The 19,815-nt window shown below is 37.8% G+C and overlaps 1 protein-coding gene across 1 annotated transcript in view; it reads left to right on the forward strand.

Annotated features, from left to right (window-relative positions):
• Positions 1–18,002, forward strand: part of RP1 (RP1 axonemal microtubule associated) — a gene marked incomplete at both ends in the record, with an annotated part of 177,419 nt that extends 159,417 nt beyond the window's left edge. Inside the window, 9 exons of the mRNA XM_082499227.1 lie at positions 1,231–1,409; positions 1,949–2,171; positions 6,634–6,788; positions 6,921–6,996; positions 10,194–10,272; positions 10,499–10,784; positions 12,299–12,377; positions 15,203–15,278; positions 17,948–18,002. Of these exons, the coding sequence (XP_082355353.1) occupies positions 1,231–1,409; positions 1,949–2,171; positions 6,634–6,788; positions 6,921–6,996; positions 10,194–10,272; positions 10,499–10,784; positions 12,299–12,377; positions 15,203–15,278; positions 17,948–18,002 (1,208 nt within the window). The remainder of the gene's footprint in view (positions 1–1,230; positions 1,410–1,948; positions 2,172–6,633; positions 6,789–6,920; positions 6,997–10,193; positions 10,273–10,498; positions 10,785–12,298; positions 12,378–15,202; positions 15,279–17,947) is intronic.
• Positions 18,003–19,815: the final 1,813 nt, after the last annotated feature.

Genomic DNA, 19,815 nt, shown 5'->3' on the forward strand with positions numbered 1-19,815 from the left:
TAATTCCTTGGGCATCTCTGCTCATCGTAGCAGCATTGGCATGATGGTACTCATCTAGCAGCAGCATATTGAGACTGAGTAGAATTCCAGTGCAATCCTTCTCATCTGCTTTATCATCTCTAACTTTTGATCATTGGAAACCTCGAAAGAAAAGGAGGAAGCTGTTATTGTGCAAAAGTAAATAATTTCAGCCTTGTTTTAGATTGTATGTTGGAACCTTTCTGAATAAAATATAGGAATATTCAGTGTATTTAAGGTTATATAACATGGTCTTATTCAAATTAAAAAAAAAAAAAAAGTTTCGGTTTCTACCAGAAGGCATTGATTTGGTAGAGGAGAAATGTTCCTGTGAGTTTTTTTACACAATAATTGGCAAACCCAAACTTGATTGTGATCTCAAAAGAAGGCTTTCCATCTTTGGTTCAGGTCTCTGTCTAATGTTTACAAGTAATTTTGGTCTGTACCAAATCCCACTGAAACCAATGGGAGCTGATATCAGTGAGAGGAACATCAGCCTCTAAAATGGGCATTGAAAACTTCCAATTAGTTATGATTCATCCAGAGCATAAATTGTATAAATGAAACAGAAATGCTTTAAAATGAAAGATACTTGAATCTTCATGTTACAACCATTTCACAGTAAAAAGCTAGCTCTAGAGTTAGTTCATTAAATAGGATGATATGTAGGAGATGGTGCTTAAGTAGAAAATTACATTGTACACTTCCTAGCTAAATCTTTAATCTAAATGATATAATACTCAGTCAATTGCCTCACTAGAGACGAGTACAGGCATTTATTATCATTTAGACACTGTTCTACAAAAGTATTAATTTGGTCTTCAATCTTTTTTTAATTAGAAATTCAGGAGAGGAGGAGCACTTCTGCCTGGCCTTCAGGAAAAGAGCAAATGAATTCAGGTATAGCTTCTGCCATTACACCCACTGTTTTATTCATCAGTTCTGAAATAATAATGTGAGAATATTTTCGTCACAACACGTCATTACACTTACTAGTACTGACAATATTTTCCCCTTTGTAATTGTAAGGGATGGCAATATACTTAGGGAGCTTATCAGCACCCAGGTGAAGTGCTTACGTATCAATGCTCCCCACGTAGACTAAGATATGTCTTAGGAATTTGATCTCAGGTACCTCGGTTAACATATAAGAACAGAAACATCTTTAATCTTCTGGTTTTCCTATTTATTTTCCTTATTTTATTTATTCAGAAGGCAGATGGAGGATTTGTTTCACAAAACATCAAGAAGAAACAAAACCAGACTTTGAAAAGTTGTCAGAAAATATATCCAAGTTGGTTATGGTTTTTTATGGAAGCAACGGCAAGTCAAATCCAGTTTCCATGGAAAACAAAGTGGAACATCAGGCTAAGAACCAAATAACATATGATGTAAAATAATATAGAGATTTGTCTATATTTAAATTTTCTTTGCATTTCCTTTTAAAGAGAAATAATCATGTAGTGCTACAAATATTGCAGATATTATTTTTTAAATATTCAAGAAAAGCAGAACGGAAATTTTCAGTTGCACACCAGATTTCATTTTTAATTTCTGGCTTTCTCAAGTCATGATGATTAGGCATATTCTTTTCTTTTTTGTCAACAAATATTCATAGTTAATAATGCATATCAATTTAAATGGCATTAACATTAAGTATTCACATTTAGAAATCAGTGCAGTATGTAATTCTAGTTTGATAGAATAATTACAATGAATGCCCCTAGAGTATAAAGCTAATATTTCTGTAAGTGCTTACAGTCAACCTGGCTCTGCTGCCTTTGAACTCAATGGGACTTTTAGCACCAAGATTGGGGCTAGGTCCGTGCTGACCCCTTTAGAGAAAACTTCCTCTCTTCCTGTAAATTACCTATGCATATATCTATATATGTCTGTTTGGATGCTACTTCATTGTTTTATTGCTTCCTAGATACACTTACCATCTGATTTGGGAATGCTTTATAAAGTGAGACTGGGTCTCCAGAGTTTGGAAAACAGCATATCCCAGTTGTCTCTTCGTCACTTTAAAATGCAGAACACATCAACCCTGGATACCTTTAGTCTTACCATAAATAAAACACTTCCTCTTTCTCTTAATGGAGACAGATGGATTGAATTCCCTGTAGAGTGGCCATTAAAAGAAGCACTTTCTGGTAGGTATAAATCTACTTTAAAGCAGTAGAGTGGTCCAGGAGGTTAACATGTCCTAATATTACAGTTGAAACCTTTATCAAAACAGAAAATTTTATTGTCTTTATTTAATGATTCATAAAGCCTGCATAAGAATTTAAAATGTATGAAGGAAAATACTACCCACTCAGCTTAATTTCTGTACCATAAAGTGGGAAATGCAATATTCATTTGATTGCACACAACCATTATTACATGCTACAAAGTATAGTTTATAAGAAATATCCCTTTCATGCAATAGGGTAATATTTCTACTCTCCTTTGTTTAGTCCTCAGTCGCTCATATTACTGACATTAACAACATGATTTTTTATAGCTCATTTACTAAGTGGGTTTTTTTCTGATAGCACATTCCAAAGATTCTCAGTAAATAAGAGCTGAAAACTACGTATAAGCATCAGCTTTATTACTGTTATACACTCCAAATATTTATGCCTGTTAAAATTAGCTCAACAATTGTCTTACATATGTCACCTTTGCGACCTTTCCATCTTCTTCTCTTGTGATGCTTACCAAATGCCACCATATGACAGAACGATTCTCAATTTCATAAACAGACCAAATAACTATACTTAATATTCAAATCATTTGTGTCTGAGTTTTATGAAGAAAACAAATGAGTGACCTGGGTAAAGAATAAGGCAGTTCATCCAAAGTGAGCTGAAGTAGGTGTTAAACGAACAGTCCCAATAGGCTTTGGATGGGAATTTATGGCCCAGTTTCAGTGAGGAGTTTGCATGTGTCTAAATGTAAGCATGCAGGTCTCAGCAGAATTAACAAGGGTTGAGGGGTTTTTTGAGTATTTTGGCTGCAACTGGAAATTTAAATTTTGTATTTAGGCTTTAGATTTTATGTTGCTTAGAGCTCTCACTTTCACTTAAGACTTGCACGGTATGGGTACAGAACAGGGTTTTAATGGCTTTCATCTCCTATACACAAGATTGAAAAAAAGAGGTCCTTCAGAATAACATAAAGCACAGGAGTGTGCCCTTTGCAAAAAACTGATCGCTGTCACATGCAGAAGTATTTAGGATACATGTACAAGCACAAAGAAACAGTGACAGAAAGATGCAGTGTGGGTGTAAGACCAGAACCCTCGTGACGATGGTTCTGACTTTGGCTCTGTCACTGACATCTTGGTTGAGAAAATCATTTCCCCATTCTTTGCGGTTTTTGTGTATGTGTGTGTGTGTGTGTGTAATATTTTCTTTTGTCAAAATCTTTGAGATCAAGAGATAAAAAATCACGAAAAAGGAATAAGTATTATATTACCTATGTGTTTAGGCAAAAGAACAAACAAACAAACAAAATAGCTCATCTCTGTTGCATTTATTTCTTTCCGCATGTGCTTTAGAAGACTTCAAGGAGAGATTTGTAACCACAGTGAAGAAAAAACTAGGACGGTGAAAAAACATATTCCCCAAAATCTTTTCCATTGTATGTCCAAGAGAGCTTTAAGCAGTTCCACAGCAGGTGGCACACGTGGAATTCAAAGTGATCCTTTACACACAAACTTACTTGTAATTTATTGTGCAAAACAGATCTGCTTTTCTATCAGCTTTCTAAATCTAATTTATTTTCTCCTTAGTTTTCTTTTTCTCAGCTAAAAGCAAAGCTAGTATTATGTTAATTGGAATGGAAAGCAGCCCATCATAATCACCTTAACCAGAAGCCGTGTGCTGTTAAATTTCAGATACAGCTCTGTCGTTCACAGAGTGCCTTAGTATTTCATCTCTTAGTTAGCTTTCCCTTTTTTTTATTTTGTACTTGGGATTGTGATGAAGCATATGCTAATGGCTAATTGAAACCATCAAAACACGGTTGATAAAACACAGTGCAGACCCTGGAGATCTGGCTGGGCACACGTGTGCCTTTGCGTGTGTTAATGGGGAGAGGCCTCCAGCTGAGTACATACATAAATAGTTTCTCTTCGCTGTACCTTCCTTTGAGAGGCTTACACCTCAGGAATCCCCAGGGATGAAACAGTGCTCGCTCGCTCACTCTCTCTCTCTTTCACATACAGGGCTGTACAGATTTGCACTGCTTTAGCTTTTAAGGCAAAACAATTAAATAGGGAAAAGGTGAAATAAAAATGTATTATGCTACTTTCAAATAGCTGATTATTTCCACAAAGGTAACACAGCCATAATTCACACTGAGATTATGAAATCATTAGAATTTTATAAAATTAGTGGAGCCGTAACATTCATATATGTTATCCTTATTGTATGTAACTTCTTTTATTGTATGTACCTTCTTTTCAGAGATTTCTTTCATCTTTCCCCTCTCCAATCTATTCAGTACTCTAAAGAGATAAAAGCTTACTTGCCCACATTTACCCTGTGATGGTCTGATCCCACTACCTGAACAAAGACCACCATTTAAGCATTTTAGCCCCCTTCCCTTGCCTACAGCAGTCTCCTTCAATTGCCCTTCTTTGTACGATGTACTCTGCCAGTCCTAGCCACTGTATAATCTGATCCAAAGTTCATTCAACTCAGTCTCTAGTTGACTACAGTGTGTCAGGACCATGATAAGGCAATAGATCTTACTTAGCTTGGCCAGACTCACCTGGAACCTCCAGCCATGATGGGCATAGGATGTCTGTGCCTCAGTTACATCAGATGTGCGTCTGTCTCCAGTCCTCTCTTTGACCCTGTTTTCCGGGCAGACCTTGGACCTATGGCGTAGCCTTATTTTCAGTCCTGTCTCTGGCTCTTTCTCCTGCCGCTCCCGTCTCAACCACCAGGATGGACCCCAGATCTTTTTTGTTTGCTGCATCTGGGACTGTTGGCAGCTCTGCCTGCCACACGCAGATGCTGCAGGACTGTTACCTGGTCAGTGAGGGCACTGCCTGCACTGGGGTCGTGCTCAGCTCCTGAGTCGTCCATCCTCCTGGGGTAGGCCCACTCTTGCTGCTCTCTGGCACGGTGATCCAAGAAACAAGCCTTCCAAATGCAATCCTTTCACTCTTGTTTTGGGCTGGTCCAGCCTCACTTCTCAAGTTTCAGATCTGGGAGACTGTGACAAAACAGATCAAGTAAAAATAAAAAGAAGACACTTAACAAATCAGAGTTATAGCCAAAAATAGCACGACATGGGTTTCTTCTGTGTCGTCACCCACTCACTGCATTGCATCCCCGACCAAATATATTGTTTCCTCTCCTGATTCTTCTCCACCTTGGTTGAAACACCACCCATCATATTCCATACAGCCATTGTATTTAATCTTTTCTCTTATATCTTACCATGTCATGATTTGTTGTTTCTTAGGCAGCACCAATTTTTTATTTCCGTTTTAAACTTAGCTGTATCATCTACCACTTAGGCTTTTACTAAGTTTTACCTTTATAGGTAAACGCTTTTTTGGCAGTATGGATTTCTTTCCATGCACCTGCTCAACTGCAGTAGGCATGCGACAAGGGGCTGTTCTCTCTCTCCTGTTGCTGATGCTGGGGAAACAGGCCAGGCCCATAAAACTGAGCTGGTTATTGTATACTGAACTCAGTTTTTTAGACGATTAGATCTGAAAGTTGATAACAGCTTGTTATCTGCTTTACCTGGACTTTGTCTTCTTGACTTCCAAAGGATGCTGGTAATCTGTTCATACACACAGTCCTGTATGAGGTAGGTGTCTGACGGATCTAAGCTCTGAGCCACATTTTACAGAAGCCTTCTGCAAGGTCAGGGTTCATCCCCTTCTACCACAGTGTCTACAGGAATAAAATGGAGATGACAGGTAGATGATTATAAAAGGTATACATTCAGGACTGTCACGTCATTTGGTTCTATGAGTAAAACGTAAATGAATATAAAGAGATGCTCTGTGAATGCATTTACTTTTAAAGGTGTTCAGATGTTATCAACTTGTCTCCAATTAAATAACTATAACCCTTGCATAAATCACAAACAGCTCAAATCCATGGGTGACAACTTCAGCTGAGATAGACTTGTCTGCAAACTTCAAAGCAACAATTTCGGCGCTCTGAATCACACACGGGGAGCTTCTTTCTCCATCTCTTAGATGATGAAGGCTGAAGGACTTGTCTACCCAGCTAAAGTTAGTCTTTGTAAAGAGCCCCAAACTGATTGATGAGTCTAAAACTTAATAGGATTTTATCTATTAGGCATCCACTACTAAAAAGAAAAAGGCAACCGACTGGTTAATTTTTCCATGACGTGCTACTGTTACAAACAGCATAAAGCATAGGCACACTTTTCCCGAATTTAACGTAAAGTTGTCAGCATCACCAGTGTTTATAGTTACAAGACAAAATTAAGGAAAAAAAAATTAAAAAATTGAATTTTACTATAATTTTCAAGTGTTTGAATTTTTACATCTGACTGCACATTGCTATGTTGTCAAATAGCTGTGCAAGGCTGTGGCACAGTCTTAACAGGATCTCTTTCTGCTTGATATTGCAGTGGTTACATATCATCTAACAGTATTTTCTACAAATATTTTGAGTGAGAGAAATTTAGTGCATATGACTGCGTGTATATATGGTACTCATGGTGACACAGGGGACAGATCCCTTCTTTGGTCATTGCAGAATGTCCAGCAGGGAGAGGACAATGAGGTACTCTGTCTTAAAGTACTTTAAAATTTATCCTTTAATCCTTTCTTGTACTTCCTATATACTATTTTCAAATCTTCCTATACACTTAAGTAACATAGTTTAAGATTGTAATGCTGAATAATTTTATTTTAGTCATTTCTAGTTATCATGGATGCTGTTGAATTGGGAGAACTGGACAAAGTTGTTCTTTTGATCAGCAGTAAAACAGGTAAAGTACTTTTGCTGCTCTCTAAAGTCAGTGATGTGAATCACACAGCTAGCCTTCTGTTAAAGGCAATGAAATCACTGCCAGAGTTAAAACCTGATTAGTTTCCTTTAGCTATTTTTGCTAAAAGATAATATTTTATAAAGCAAAATCCTACATTTTGACACATTAAAATCCTTGGATCTAAAGGCTATATCATTTTTCTATCAAGAAAGTAAATTATTCCTTTCCATACAAGAGAGAAAAGCAGAAAATTAAGATGAATAATTATATTCCACGATTAATACTTGATCTATTTATAAGTGATCTTGGAGAATAATTATAACTCACATAGGAAACTGGTATTGTTTAATTTTCCTTTCATGATTCAATTATTTTCACTGTTTTCCCCACCTGTTCTGTTTTCTTCCTTTGACATTCAGATGTGGATTTTACCCCTATTTGGCAATCAGCAGTTTTGCCACTGAATTTCATTAAAATTGTCATAACTTAAACATCTCTTTGCCTCATCTGTAGGATGGCTATCGTGCTACTAAGGAATATTCAAAGATTTAATTGTAAAGCTTTCTGAAGTCCTTTAATGAAATTTGCTATATGATTGCAAATCGTTACTTACTGTGTATTACAGTTGACCATTTTTTGCCTCAGTCTTCACTGGGAAGGGCTCTAACAGCACAACCCAAGTTGCAGAAGGCAAAGGTAAGGCCTGGGAGAATGAGGTACAGCCCACTGTAGGAGAAGACCAGGTTCTAGACCAGCTGAGGAACCTGAAGGTGCACAGATCCATGGGACCTGGTGAGATTCATCCACAGATCCGGAAGGAACTGGTGGATGAAGTTTCCAAGCCACTATCCATCATATCTGAGAAGTTGTGGCAGTCTGGTGAAGTTCCCACTGACTGGAAAAGGGGAAACATAACGCCTATTTTTAAAAAGGGTAACAAAGAAGACCCCAAGAACTACAGACTGGTCAGTCTCACCTCTGTGCCCAGCAAGATCATGGAGCAGATCCTCCTGGAAGCTCTGCTAAGGCACATGGAAAATAAGCAGCTGATTGGTGACAGCCACCATAGCTTCATTAAGGGCAAATCATCCCTGACAAATTTTGCAGCCTTCTACAATGGCGTTACAGCATCGGTGGATAAGGGAAGAGCAACAGATGTCATCTACCTGGACTTGTACAAAGCATTTGACATTGTCCCGCACAACATCCTCATCTTTAAACTGGAGAGGCATGGATTTCACTGATGAACCACTTGGTGGATAAGGAACTTGCTGGATGGCCGCACTCAAAGAGTTGCAGTGAATGGCTCAATGTCCAATTGGTGAGCAGTGATGAGCAGTGTTCCTCAGGGGACAGTACTGGAACCAGTACTATTTAACATCTTTGTTGGTGACATGGATGTTGGGATTGAGTGCACTCTTAGCAACTTTGCTGATGACACCAAGCTGTGTGGCACGGTTGACACACTGGAGGGAAGGGATGCCATACAGAGGGACCTTCACAGGCTTGAAGGGTAATCCTGTGTAAATCTCACAAAGTTCAACAAGGCCAAGTGCAAGGTCCTGCATGTGCATCAGGGAAATCCCATGCACAAATACAGGCTGGGTGGAGAATGGACTGACAGCAGCCCTGAGGAGAAGGACTTGGGGTGTTGGTTGATGAGAAACTCAACATGAGCCAGCAATGTGTGATTACAGCCCAGAAAGCCAACCATATCTTGGGCTGCATCAAAGGAAGCGTGGCCAGCAAGTCGAGGGAGGTGATTCTGCCCCTCTACTCTGCTCTTGTGAGACCACACCTGAAATACTGCACTGATCTCTGGAGCCCCCAACATAAAAAGGACATGAACCTGTTGGAACAGGTCCAGAGGAGGGCCATGAAGATGATCAGAGGGCTGGAACACCTTTCCTGTGAAGACAGGCTGAGAGAGTTGGGTTTGTTCAGCCTGGAGAAGAGAAGGCTCTGGGCAGACCTCATAGCAGCTTTCCAGTACTTAAAGGCGGACTACAAGAAAGCTGGGGAGGGACTTTTTACAAGGGCATGTAGTGATAGGACGAAGCGTAATGGCTTCAAACTGGAAGAGGGGATATGTAGAATAGATATCAGGAAGAAATTTTTCACTATGAGGGTGGTGAGGCACTGGAAAAGGTTGCCCAGAGAAGTTGTGGATGCCCCATCCCTGGAAGTGTTCAAGGCCAGGCTGGATGGGGCTTTGAGCAACCTGGTCTAGTGGGAGGTGTCCCTGCCCATGGCAGGGGGCTTGGAACCAGATGGTCTCTAAGATCCCTCCCAACCTAAACCGTTCTGTGATTCTATGATATGTACCATGCAGGACTGGTCAGCCCAGGCAGAGTGTTGCTCTAATGCATTTATGCTTCTTCCAGTATCTGAGCAGGTTTTTAAGATCAGGTAGTTCGAGATCCCTTCCTGAAGCCTCTGACGCTCTCCATGCACTGTCCAGGCAGGTGATGAGTGCAACATAATGTCCCGGATTCCGCCCCAGTACCCTGAGCCTATTGATATAATTAAAGGGACTTAGACAGTAGTAGAAGACATTGGGATGCAGCTTGCTGAACAGGGCTGAAGAGACAAATAATAGACAAGAAGGGAAAATTAATAGTTTTCCTGACTAACTAGTGGCAAGAGTTTCAGGCCACTGTTATAGACAGCATGTAGCTGATGCCCCCAGCAGAAAAGGAAGTGTAAGTCAGAGAGCAATCTTTTTCAAACAGCAGAGATATACAGTAAGTTGCTGAAGTTCCTTCAGACCTGCCATCTCACAAGATGCTCTTTGTGCTGCATGTGGAATGGAGCTCCAACCCTCTTGTCAACCTGTCACTGAGAAGGAAGCAGCAGATACATATTTCTGCTCTTCCTCCTCCAATGTGCCTGCCTGAGTCGTGCTGAATCTTTTCTACATTCCTGTCTAAGGACGGTGAGGACAACACTCCTTTGCTTCACTAAGACAAAGAAAATGCTTACTCCTAAATTTCTACGTTGAGGTTTCACATAGGAACAAAATAAGGAATGTTATGATAACTCCAGGATTTGTAAGTCAATTGTTGGTATTCATAAATGAATTAATAAATTATTTTTTAATATAGTAGGAATGACGCCATCATATCAACAACACACTCTACCTAAGTCCTTGACATGCACTACAACAGTTTCACTATACTTTATTTCCTTCTTTGTAGACTGCAAACTGGACATTAAAAAATTGCATTTGAAAGAAGCTGTAAAGGAGCATCCTATCTATGTATTTGAAGTGAATGAGTAAGTATATTATGTAAAGCTAGTCATTTTTTAGTCATTTTATAGTAAAATATTTCAAAACACTGAGTGGGCATTGAATCAAAATGACTGTCACAGAGTGGTTCAATCAATGGATATTTTTAAAATAAGTCCACCTTTAACTGTCCCACATAAACTCATAGGATTTTTTTTTTGATTTAACATATGATTTACTTACCACAAAAACATATGTGGTTTTGTTTTTCAGAGCGTTTTCTGTGAATGCAAATAAACCAGAAATACAGAGAGAAATCCCGGTATCTTTTGTTATTAGAGGAGACAAACAAAAGAATGACATAGATAACAACTTACATAAAGAAGGAAGTCAAACAAGAAATCTGACAGAGTATATCATTAAAGTATACACAGGTGACAAAAAGGGAGCAGGGACTGATGCCAACGTGCATATTATTTTATTTGGGAATGATGACAAATCTGAGGTATTTCAACTCTCTCAGTCACTGGAGCATCAAGACCCCTTTGAAAGAGGAAAGGTGAGTACATAGATTTTATAGGATGTGCCCATTTCTGGACTGGGAAAGCAAGCTTTAAATCTATGCAAGTTCTTCACGGGACTTAAGGCATTTATCCTGTTTTCCACATCACTAGATAAGATATAATCTCATCTATCTCTGTGTTTTCACCAGAGTAACCAAGGGATGTTTTACCTCTGTCATATCTAGCTGACTGTTGCTCTTCCATCTCTTAGCCCCAAATACATCTTCACATAGCGCCCACTCACCTGCCCAGTTGTGCATTTCCTTGATCTGAAACGCACAACATGCATTGCCTGTGCATGTGCATATATGTGCAATATCCCTTGCTGTTGCACAAACTTTGAATATTGTGCTTGAGAATACATCAGTCCGTTACATCCCATCATTTTACTTTGCCATGGAAACTGATGCTGTGAGCATCACTGAATGTATAAGCTTATAACCAGATAAAATGGAACCATGCACATCAACTTGATCTTGATATCCACCATGCTTTAGGCTATTCAGAGACCCCTAGCTCAGATATAGATATTTGCATAAGACTGCTGATTCTCTGCATGGTGTCCTAGTGCCTTCACAGAATGTTCTCCTATTTTAATAAACATATTACTCTGGCAAAGGAATTGCTCCACTTGCTCACCACATGTGCAATGGAGTATAATGACAGTTACCCTTATGTAGCAAGAAATAAATATATTTTGCATCTCTTTTTCCTGTGGATTTCTTGAAAGGTAATGACTACATAATTAAAACTCCCGTTAAAATATCTTCTTTATGAGGTCTTACTTCTCCAGCAGTACTAAACATCTTTTTACTTGCAGTTGGTGGAAGTTTCTTCAGCCAGGATGTCTGGGAATATCTTCTAAAAGATCTTCACCTACATATTTTTTTCCATACTGAGGAGGTTAATAAATTTAGTTCCCTATAGGCACAAGGAGCAAGTAAGAAACTGTCTTTGAGCAGTACTTTTGCCTAGTACTACACAGGAAGTGTCATTGCTCTTTGAAAAGGAAGAGTAGATTCATCCATACTTAGCAATTCAGCTAAGTCAATGGGTAGTCAGTGATGTCAATTGAAAAAAATGGGTAATATTTTAAATTAAAATATATAATATTTGAGAGAGATAAAGGTACATGTAGTAAAAGCCATTATCTTTTATGTTCTTGAATGTGTATCTATATATCATATACTGAAAACAGTTGAGAAGTCTACATCAGTTGAGAATTCCTAAGAGAGCAAAAGCATTTTTCTGGTAGATGGAAGTCAGGAAAGAGGTATGGATTGTCCTGCTGTAAGTTGGAAACTGAACCTTTCATGTATAAACTGAGACCTAGTAGGAGAGATCTATACCACAGATGTTCAGTAAGGAAAATAAACCACATCAGGTGTCAGCCAACTATTTTGAATTGGTATTACTAGATTTGAATTAGTTTCAGAACTGACCTAAATCAAATGTGTAAGTTTTCAGACATTGGTATATTATTTTTAATGATTGTATTTTAATATTGAAGGTTGATACATTCAAGATTAAGACAAAAAAATTAGGCAGCCTACAGTCAATTGAAATTGGTCATGATGGGAAAGGATTTGGTGAGTATACTGCATGTGTTCAATAGCCTTGTCAAAATCTTCTGCTTAAAGATCTGCCTGTCAGTTGGAAGGTTTTTGAAGTCATGCTACTGTTACAGCCAGCTAATGCAAATCTGTGTACAAATGAGGTCAGTTTGACTGCTGTTGCTTACTCCCCCTCTATGTCTATCATATTTCCCTTGACTTTACCCTGAATTTCTTTTTTTTTCTAACAGAGATCTAGTTAGCATAAACCTCAGAAGGTTTTACCTTCAAACATTGCTCAGCCAAAACTCCTACTAGATGTCTTAAATAACACAGGATTGAATTTTCAAACTGCAGGCTAAACTTTCCATGCTTTCAACATTATCTAAGAAATGGTTGGGCAAGTTTGGGACTCTGGTCAAAGCCTGCTGTAGCTCCCTCTGACACACATACAGTTTTTCTTCTTGTGAAAGCTAAACTATGAGCATTAGTGTGCACCAGGTCTTGCCCTGATGTTAAGTTAGGATGTGGCTGCAGCACACATGATGACGGAAACTGTTTCTATACATGGTGTATTACATTTAACCTCTAAAACCTGAATTTTACAAAAAATAAGATGGGAGACTAGAGCATATAATACTTTGAGCTTACATTTAGTGGTGTTAAAAAACCCTAGAGATACACAAATATGTAAATGGAATTTGCAGGCAATGTGCAGCTTGAGTCAAAAAGGTTGATTGCATTGCAGTATTCTAGTCAGGTGAATTCTGCTTAACCTATCTAAAAGAAACAGGTTGAGGTTTAATAAAACCTGATTTATCTAAGTGCGTGAGTTACTACAAGGTGGCAAGCCTTTAACCTATCCGGAATGAACTAAGCAAAATTCCGCAAATAGCAGTTCCTATTCAGGCAAAAGTTGAACTGTGTTTTTTCCAACTACCCAGTCATGTTGTACATGTTATGATACTGAAAACTCAAAAAGAACAAACGCCAAACCTGTTGAAATACCTATAATAAATAAAATCCCCCTGCTGACTTTCATCTTATTTGTGTTAGCTGCTGTACATGCACACAATTTAACTTAGAAGTGATCTGGAAAGAAGAACTGATCTCCGCACCAGCAGACTTTTAGCGCTCTCGAGAGTTGCCCAGAAGTCTGCCGGGAAAATAGAGATTGAACTTTTATTTCCTGGGTCCCAAACTATCAACAACATGATTATCTTTCCTCTCTGTGTCCTGATCAACATCACATAGCTGCTAACAATGCCTTCCTAGCACAGCTGGTCTGTGTTGATTCATCTTACATCCACAACTACCTTCCTCTAAATTTTTCTCCGAAATTATCTCCAAGCGTCTTTTGTCACATCAGCTGTTATCCTCACAAGCATCCTCAAATGTGACACCTCTTTGAAATGCTTCATCTGTTTGCTAATCTATCCTAGCTGCCTCTAGATTCCTCTATACCTGGAGATTTCAGCGAGGTCTGTTGGATTTTTATCAATAAAGCATAAAGCATTAGATTTTAAACTTTTCAAGAGAGCAAACATGCCTTTATATTCGTTTGTAAAGTGCCGTGTAAATTTGAGAGACTGTAAATTTTTATTGCTGATAATCTTGACTCTGAATTACAGAGGTTTCATGAAAGGTCATATATTCCAAGTAGAGTCTATGATATATTAAACCGTTCACAAGATTTCATTAAAGAAGTTCCAGAAGTACTTCAACGTATAAATAAATGACTCTTGCAAACTGAAGATGAAAAATGTAGACACCTTTACAGGCTGGTTATGCTAGCTAATTGTTTGAAAATCTACATGAAAAGTGAGAAACATTGCTATGTCTTTATGTTTTATCTAAATTGGTCCAATTTGCAAATATTTTTATATTACATTTTTAGCCTACTTACAAATAAAAATACTTTTATTGGGTTTAGGTTACTTAGTACTTTGTCCAAATATTTGAAAACCAAAATAATTTGTTGGAATCTTATCTCTAGGACATGCAAAGAATACCAAAAGGTTTTCCGCTACTAGCAGTATGATCTTAATTAGTTTTAAAATGTTGTCATTAAGTATTTGCATTGGCAGACATGACTAAAGATGTCAGCACAAACATTGTATATCTATCATCAAGTTTTATTTTAAAAATCTTCATATTTTAACATTCTGTGAAATAAAATTCTATGAAGGTATTTTTTGCACAGCAAAATAGGAGATTATAGCAGAATATTAAATGCATTCTTAAAGCTAAAACAGACGAGAGTGTTGGTCTAAATGGAGATGCTATTCTGACGCATGACTGCTGCACAAATATGGACATGAGAAGCATTCAGATTCACCACTTGGTTTCTATAAGTATAAATGTATTAATTAGAAGTAGTAGAATTTCTGTTTTCCTACTATTTAAGGACTTGGGTTATCATTAAAGAAATTACATCTACTGATAAAGACTATCTGTTTTTATTGTTTTGGTGGACACTGAAGATCAAAGCCCACCAGGGGTGTACTTTGAGTGCACTTCAGAGTACCAAAAAGGGAAAAATGGGATTTCAAGAATGTATTCAATATTATCATGCACTGTTTCATTTGTCTTACTGCTTGTTCTGTTCAACATGGAAAAATGAGTTAAGTTGTAATAAAAATCTTCCTTTATATTTTCTGTCAAAAACATCAAAGACCTTCTCTGTAAAACTGAGAGAAGTTGGTAGTAATTTGAATCATCTACATTTCAGTTTTATTATTGATATTGAATAAATTAGGAAGTACTAAACCACACAGCCTTTGGAAATGAAATCAGAAATTTTTCATATGCTTTATTTCTGTTTTGGTTATATTAAATTTGCTCTTTTTTTCCTTCTACAGCAAGTGGCTGGTTTCTGGAAAAAGTAGAAATCACAGATGCATCTAGGAATTCAGTGTATTACTTCAACTGTAACAGGTCAGTAGATCAGTTCATCATCACTCTGTAGGTGCAGTTTTCTTTACAACAAGAATTAGTATTAGTCTTTTTAGTCTCTCAGGTTTTTTTCTTTTGGTTTCCTAAAACAGTAAGAATTTTTTAACCGTGCTGTGTTCCTGTCAGTCCCTCCCCAGTAACTTTTGAACCTTTTGGCCAATTTCAATCTAATTTGCTAGAAGAATATTTAGAGGAAGACGCTGTATTTTTCCAAGTTATTAAAACTGGATGACTGTAGAAGGGAGGGACACAGTTTAGTGCCTTTGCCAAGAGAAGACATTAGTATGCCGTTTTCAAGAGGTGGAAGCTGTCTGGTGAACCATTACGCAAGTATTGGCCATATGTAGCTCTGACAAGCGTATCATGGGTATGCATCAGGGAATCAGAAATATGGGATGGTGGGAGGATGGTAGAATATGGCGGTATAGACACAAAACTGGAGAAAAAGTAGTGTATTTATTTTATTGAGCAAAAGCAACATTAAAATCCTTCTGTTCCAGTGTCTGCTTAGTGTGGGTCTAAGATATATTCAGCAAATAGGGTAAAGATAAAAGAAACCTTTTTATAATGTATTGTAAGAGGATAATGATCTAAATTTAGACAATTATTTGGGTAAAGGGGTGCTGGGGTAAAGGGCTTCTAACGTACAAAAGAAGATCCACTTCAGTCTCTGTCAAAATGAAACAGTACACTTTCAGAAGTTGGAAATTAAATTGAAAGGTATATTTGGAATGACTGTTCACTACAGTATACAGTTTCCAGCTTAAAAAAAATATCAGAATGAACAACAGAAGTAAACACATTCATGTATTTCTAAGAGTAAAGTAGTTTTTTAATATCTGGAGAACAGACAAGTGTGAAAACACAAGTTCCCGATACCTAGAAAGAGGGATGTTACATGGTGGTCTGAAAGCAGAAATGGTAGCCAAGAATATTTAGTTTTATGTTTCCTCTAAATGTTTCTATAAACTTGACAATTCATGGAAGCCAAATCCCAACCCTGTACCCAAGAACCCAACATTTTTTTCAGTTTTTGTATGGTCTATAATCTAAGCCAGGAGAATCTGTAGCTGTTACCAACCTCAACAACATTAAACTTTTTCCAACAACATTACATTTCTCTTCATTAAACTTCTTCCAAACACATGCTCAGGTACTACCTAATCTTCTAGATACCTAAATTTAGGTTAGTGGGCATGAGCAGAAGTCCTTAGACCACAATATCACACAGGTATGCAACACAATCCATGATGGGATTTTCCATTGATGGTCATTCCACCTCTTTTGCTTGCAAAAGTTCTCAGACCACACCAGTCAGAGGAAGATTCTTGAAAAAGATAGCTTGCAACAAACATTTTTTCCAGAGATTGTTTTTTTTTCAACTTTAAATAAAGTCTTATGGTAAAAACACAAAGGTATGTAAAAGACCCATTGGGAGCAAGAACTTGAATCACATCATTGATGTGGGGGGAGTGACTGACACAGATTGATTCTACAGACTGTTGACTAGGACATTTAACGGAGACCTTGGTGGGTTAGAGTTATGTCCTTACTCTAATGTATACCAACTTACTCAAAATGGAAGAATTTCAGTAGGAGAGATTAGGACATCCACCCCAGAGTACTCAGTGACCCAGAGGCTATGGGGCACTCCTGGAATATAGGAAGCTGTAAGTTCCAGCTTAGACATGGAGCTTCTCATCTCATAGCCTACTGCATAAATGGGGAACCGGTTCGTTCTCTCCCAAAGGAGACTCCTCTGATACAAATGTCGTCTCTAAAAGAAATTCATCACCATCAAATCTGAAAGGAGGTGGGCATCCTTTACTAACTCATTTAAATGCCTGTTGTCTAGCTTAAATGTCACACCTTTCCGTGGCTCTGGGACTTCCGTGAGCAATTTTATCTGCCAAGATTAGTTGTGTTTCAGCCTGGAACTGTTGAGCTTCAGCCACATCTCCCAGCTGTTCAATGGTGCAGCTTCAAATGTGAGCTACATTAATGCTACACCTGCTGGGAATCCATCCCATACCAGCTCCTTAGTAGACATCACATCAGACAGTCTGTCGTAAGCCTTGCAAAAGTGTTAGAAGCTCTTTAACTCTCTTTGGAAATTAATATTGCCTCCATGGTTCCAGTTAACATCAATCTACCTAAGCTTTGGACTCAGCCCTATTTCCCATATAGTCAACAATAAAACCTCCATAGGCTCTTACAGAGCAGTGATTGGGCCCACCGTGCAACTCAGTATTTTGTGAAACAACAAGGAGACATGAGAAATAAACAGTCCCTGGAATGGAATATATGGACAATAACCTGCTATGACAGAACAGGTTTCCTTACTCTAAATTATCCTGATTTTATGCCACTCAAGGAAAAAATCTACTTGTCACCTATATAACCAACAAATAAAATGAATGTATATTTCATAAATATATGTATAAAGTTAATCACACCTTTAAATTAGCATATATGGATCTAAATAAGCATTCAATCACTATTTTCTTCAAGTTGGTTACTGCTTCTATCTAAAACAATATAAAAACTCTCCTAGAAATCCAAAGGTGCAGAAGCAGGCTCTCATGATTTGTCTGTTTGTTAAGTTTTATATGTGCTGTACCTCTGACAGATTTTTATGTTTTTCCCTTAAGGTGGCTTGCCGAGGATGAAAGTGATGGCCACACTGTAGTGCGACTTTATCCGTAGCGGCTCGATTTCTGATTCTTTCTGAGTGTGTTGCTTCTCCAAATTCACGCGGATTTGATTTACTTGAATTTTATAATTCTGAAGGTATTGTAATTACTGTGAAGGAATGTCAAAACAAAGCATTAAAAACATCGCAGTAAATTAAACATGTCTAATGTGAACACAGCATTCCGATCCTATTAGAGATGCTCAAAAACCTTGCATGACTGAAATTTAGAAAACAGAAATTAAAATGTGTGGACCTGATCTGAGCACTTATAACAGTAGGCATATGTAGTAGTAAACATTCTTATTTCAGTAATAATTTGTGGGTAATTTAAATTTGGTCATATCTGTCAATATTTATTAATTTGATAAATCTGTTTCAACTTCAACATTTATTAAAACCTAGATTTTCTCCAAATAACTTCCCAAACTGCACGACTCTTCAGCATTACCCTGTATTGCTTCCTTTTTCCATAACAGAGGCTAATAAAGAATTTGTTATTCAGGAGTTCGCCCTGTGTCGGTAAGCCTCCCACTGACATTTGATTGTAGAATTTTGTAGCTGAGCCAGAACCTCAGCTGAGAACCTTTAGATCCAAAGGGTCTCTTAAGTGAGGCTGTTATCAGTAACGCTGCAATAGCTCACTGGCAGGCTTAGGCAGCTCCCTGCTCAGCTTGATGACTTTTCCAGTGCCCATTCTGAGCCACCTAACTGGCTTGCTAGTGCTATATGTGTGAATACCTTTACTTCAAAAAAAAAAAAAAAAAGAGTCTGATTCTTTTTGAAAATGCACAATAAATAGAAACATATTTATCTATAAATGCACGAATTAATGTTTGATTTGGTAGGCTTTGACATTGCCAGAATTGACTCAGGAAGGCTTTGGGATACAGATGAGTCTGAAATGAAATCATGACTTGCACACCACCTGAAGTTTCATGTGTGTGATCAGAATACAAATACTGTATATAAGCTACATAGGGCGTCCCTCTGTTCAATCAAAGGCTCCACCTTTAGTACTTCCAAAATTTAAAATCTCTATGAAGATCTGAATTTTAGACCTGTTTCACCCTCAAGGCACTACCATGTTCTGTAGCAGCAATGTGCTTTCTATAATTACAAGAATTAAACTCATTTCTAATCTGGTCTGATGAAATATTGTCTGGCTGTCTTTTTAATATGTTTAATGTTTATTTACTCACATTATCCTGTGAAATGAGAAATGTTGGTCGATATCTGCATGGGTGATGAGATTTCAGTGGGTACTTTGACACATAAAAATAATAAACGCATATAATGAGTCTTGGCAGGTAATTTCATTTTTATCTACCTTATACGTCATCAAAGAGAGAGCTAATGTAAGGTGTGGATGTGATCGGAGTGAGCAATGGAACAGAGTCAATTTCTTCTAAAAGTGCTCTTTTTGCTCATACTGCTACCACGCACGCTGGAATGGATTTGAAATCGTATCCCCAGAGCCCACAGTTCACTTACTTAGTATCAGTATTCATTACACCGAATCACTTCGTTGTGATCTATTATGTGATTTGTTTCATTATTATGTCTTTCATTAATAGTTTGTAATATTAGCTCTCTTTGATGCCGTTTCTGATTTATCAAGTGTAAATGATGCCTTCCTAATCTGTTTTTCATTACTAACAGCGAATACCCTCCTTCAGCAGCTGCCTTCCGTATTTGCAAATTATTTCCTCTACCTATACAGTGTACAAATCAGGTTTTAGATTCACTTCTCTGCACCTAGAGCCATGTAAACACCTCAACCCGTTCACTAACAGGACCACCATAGCAGAGGGCTTCATTTCAAGG

Source organism: Vanellus vanellus, assembly GCF_965231255.1.
Source record: "Vanellus vanellus genome assembly, chromosome: 2".
Lineage (NCBI taxonomy): Eukaryota > Metazoa > Chordata > Aves > Charadriiformes > Charadriidae > Vanellus > Vanellus vanellus.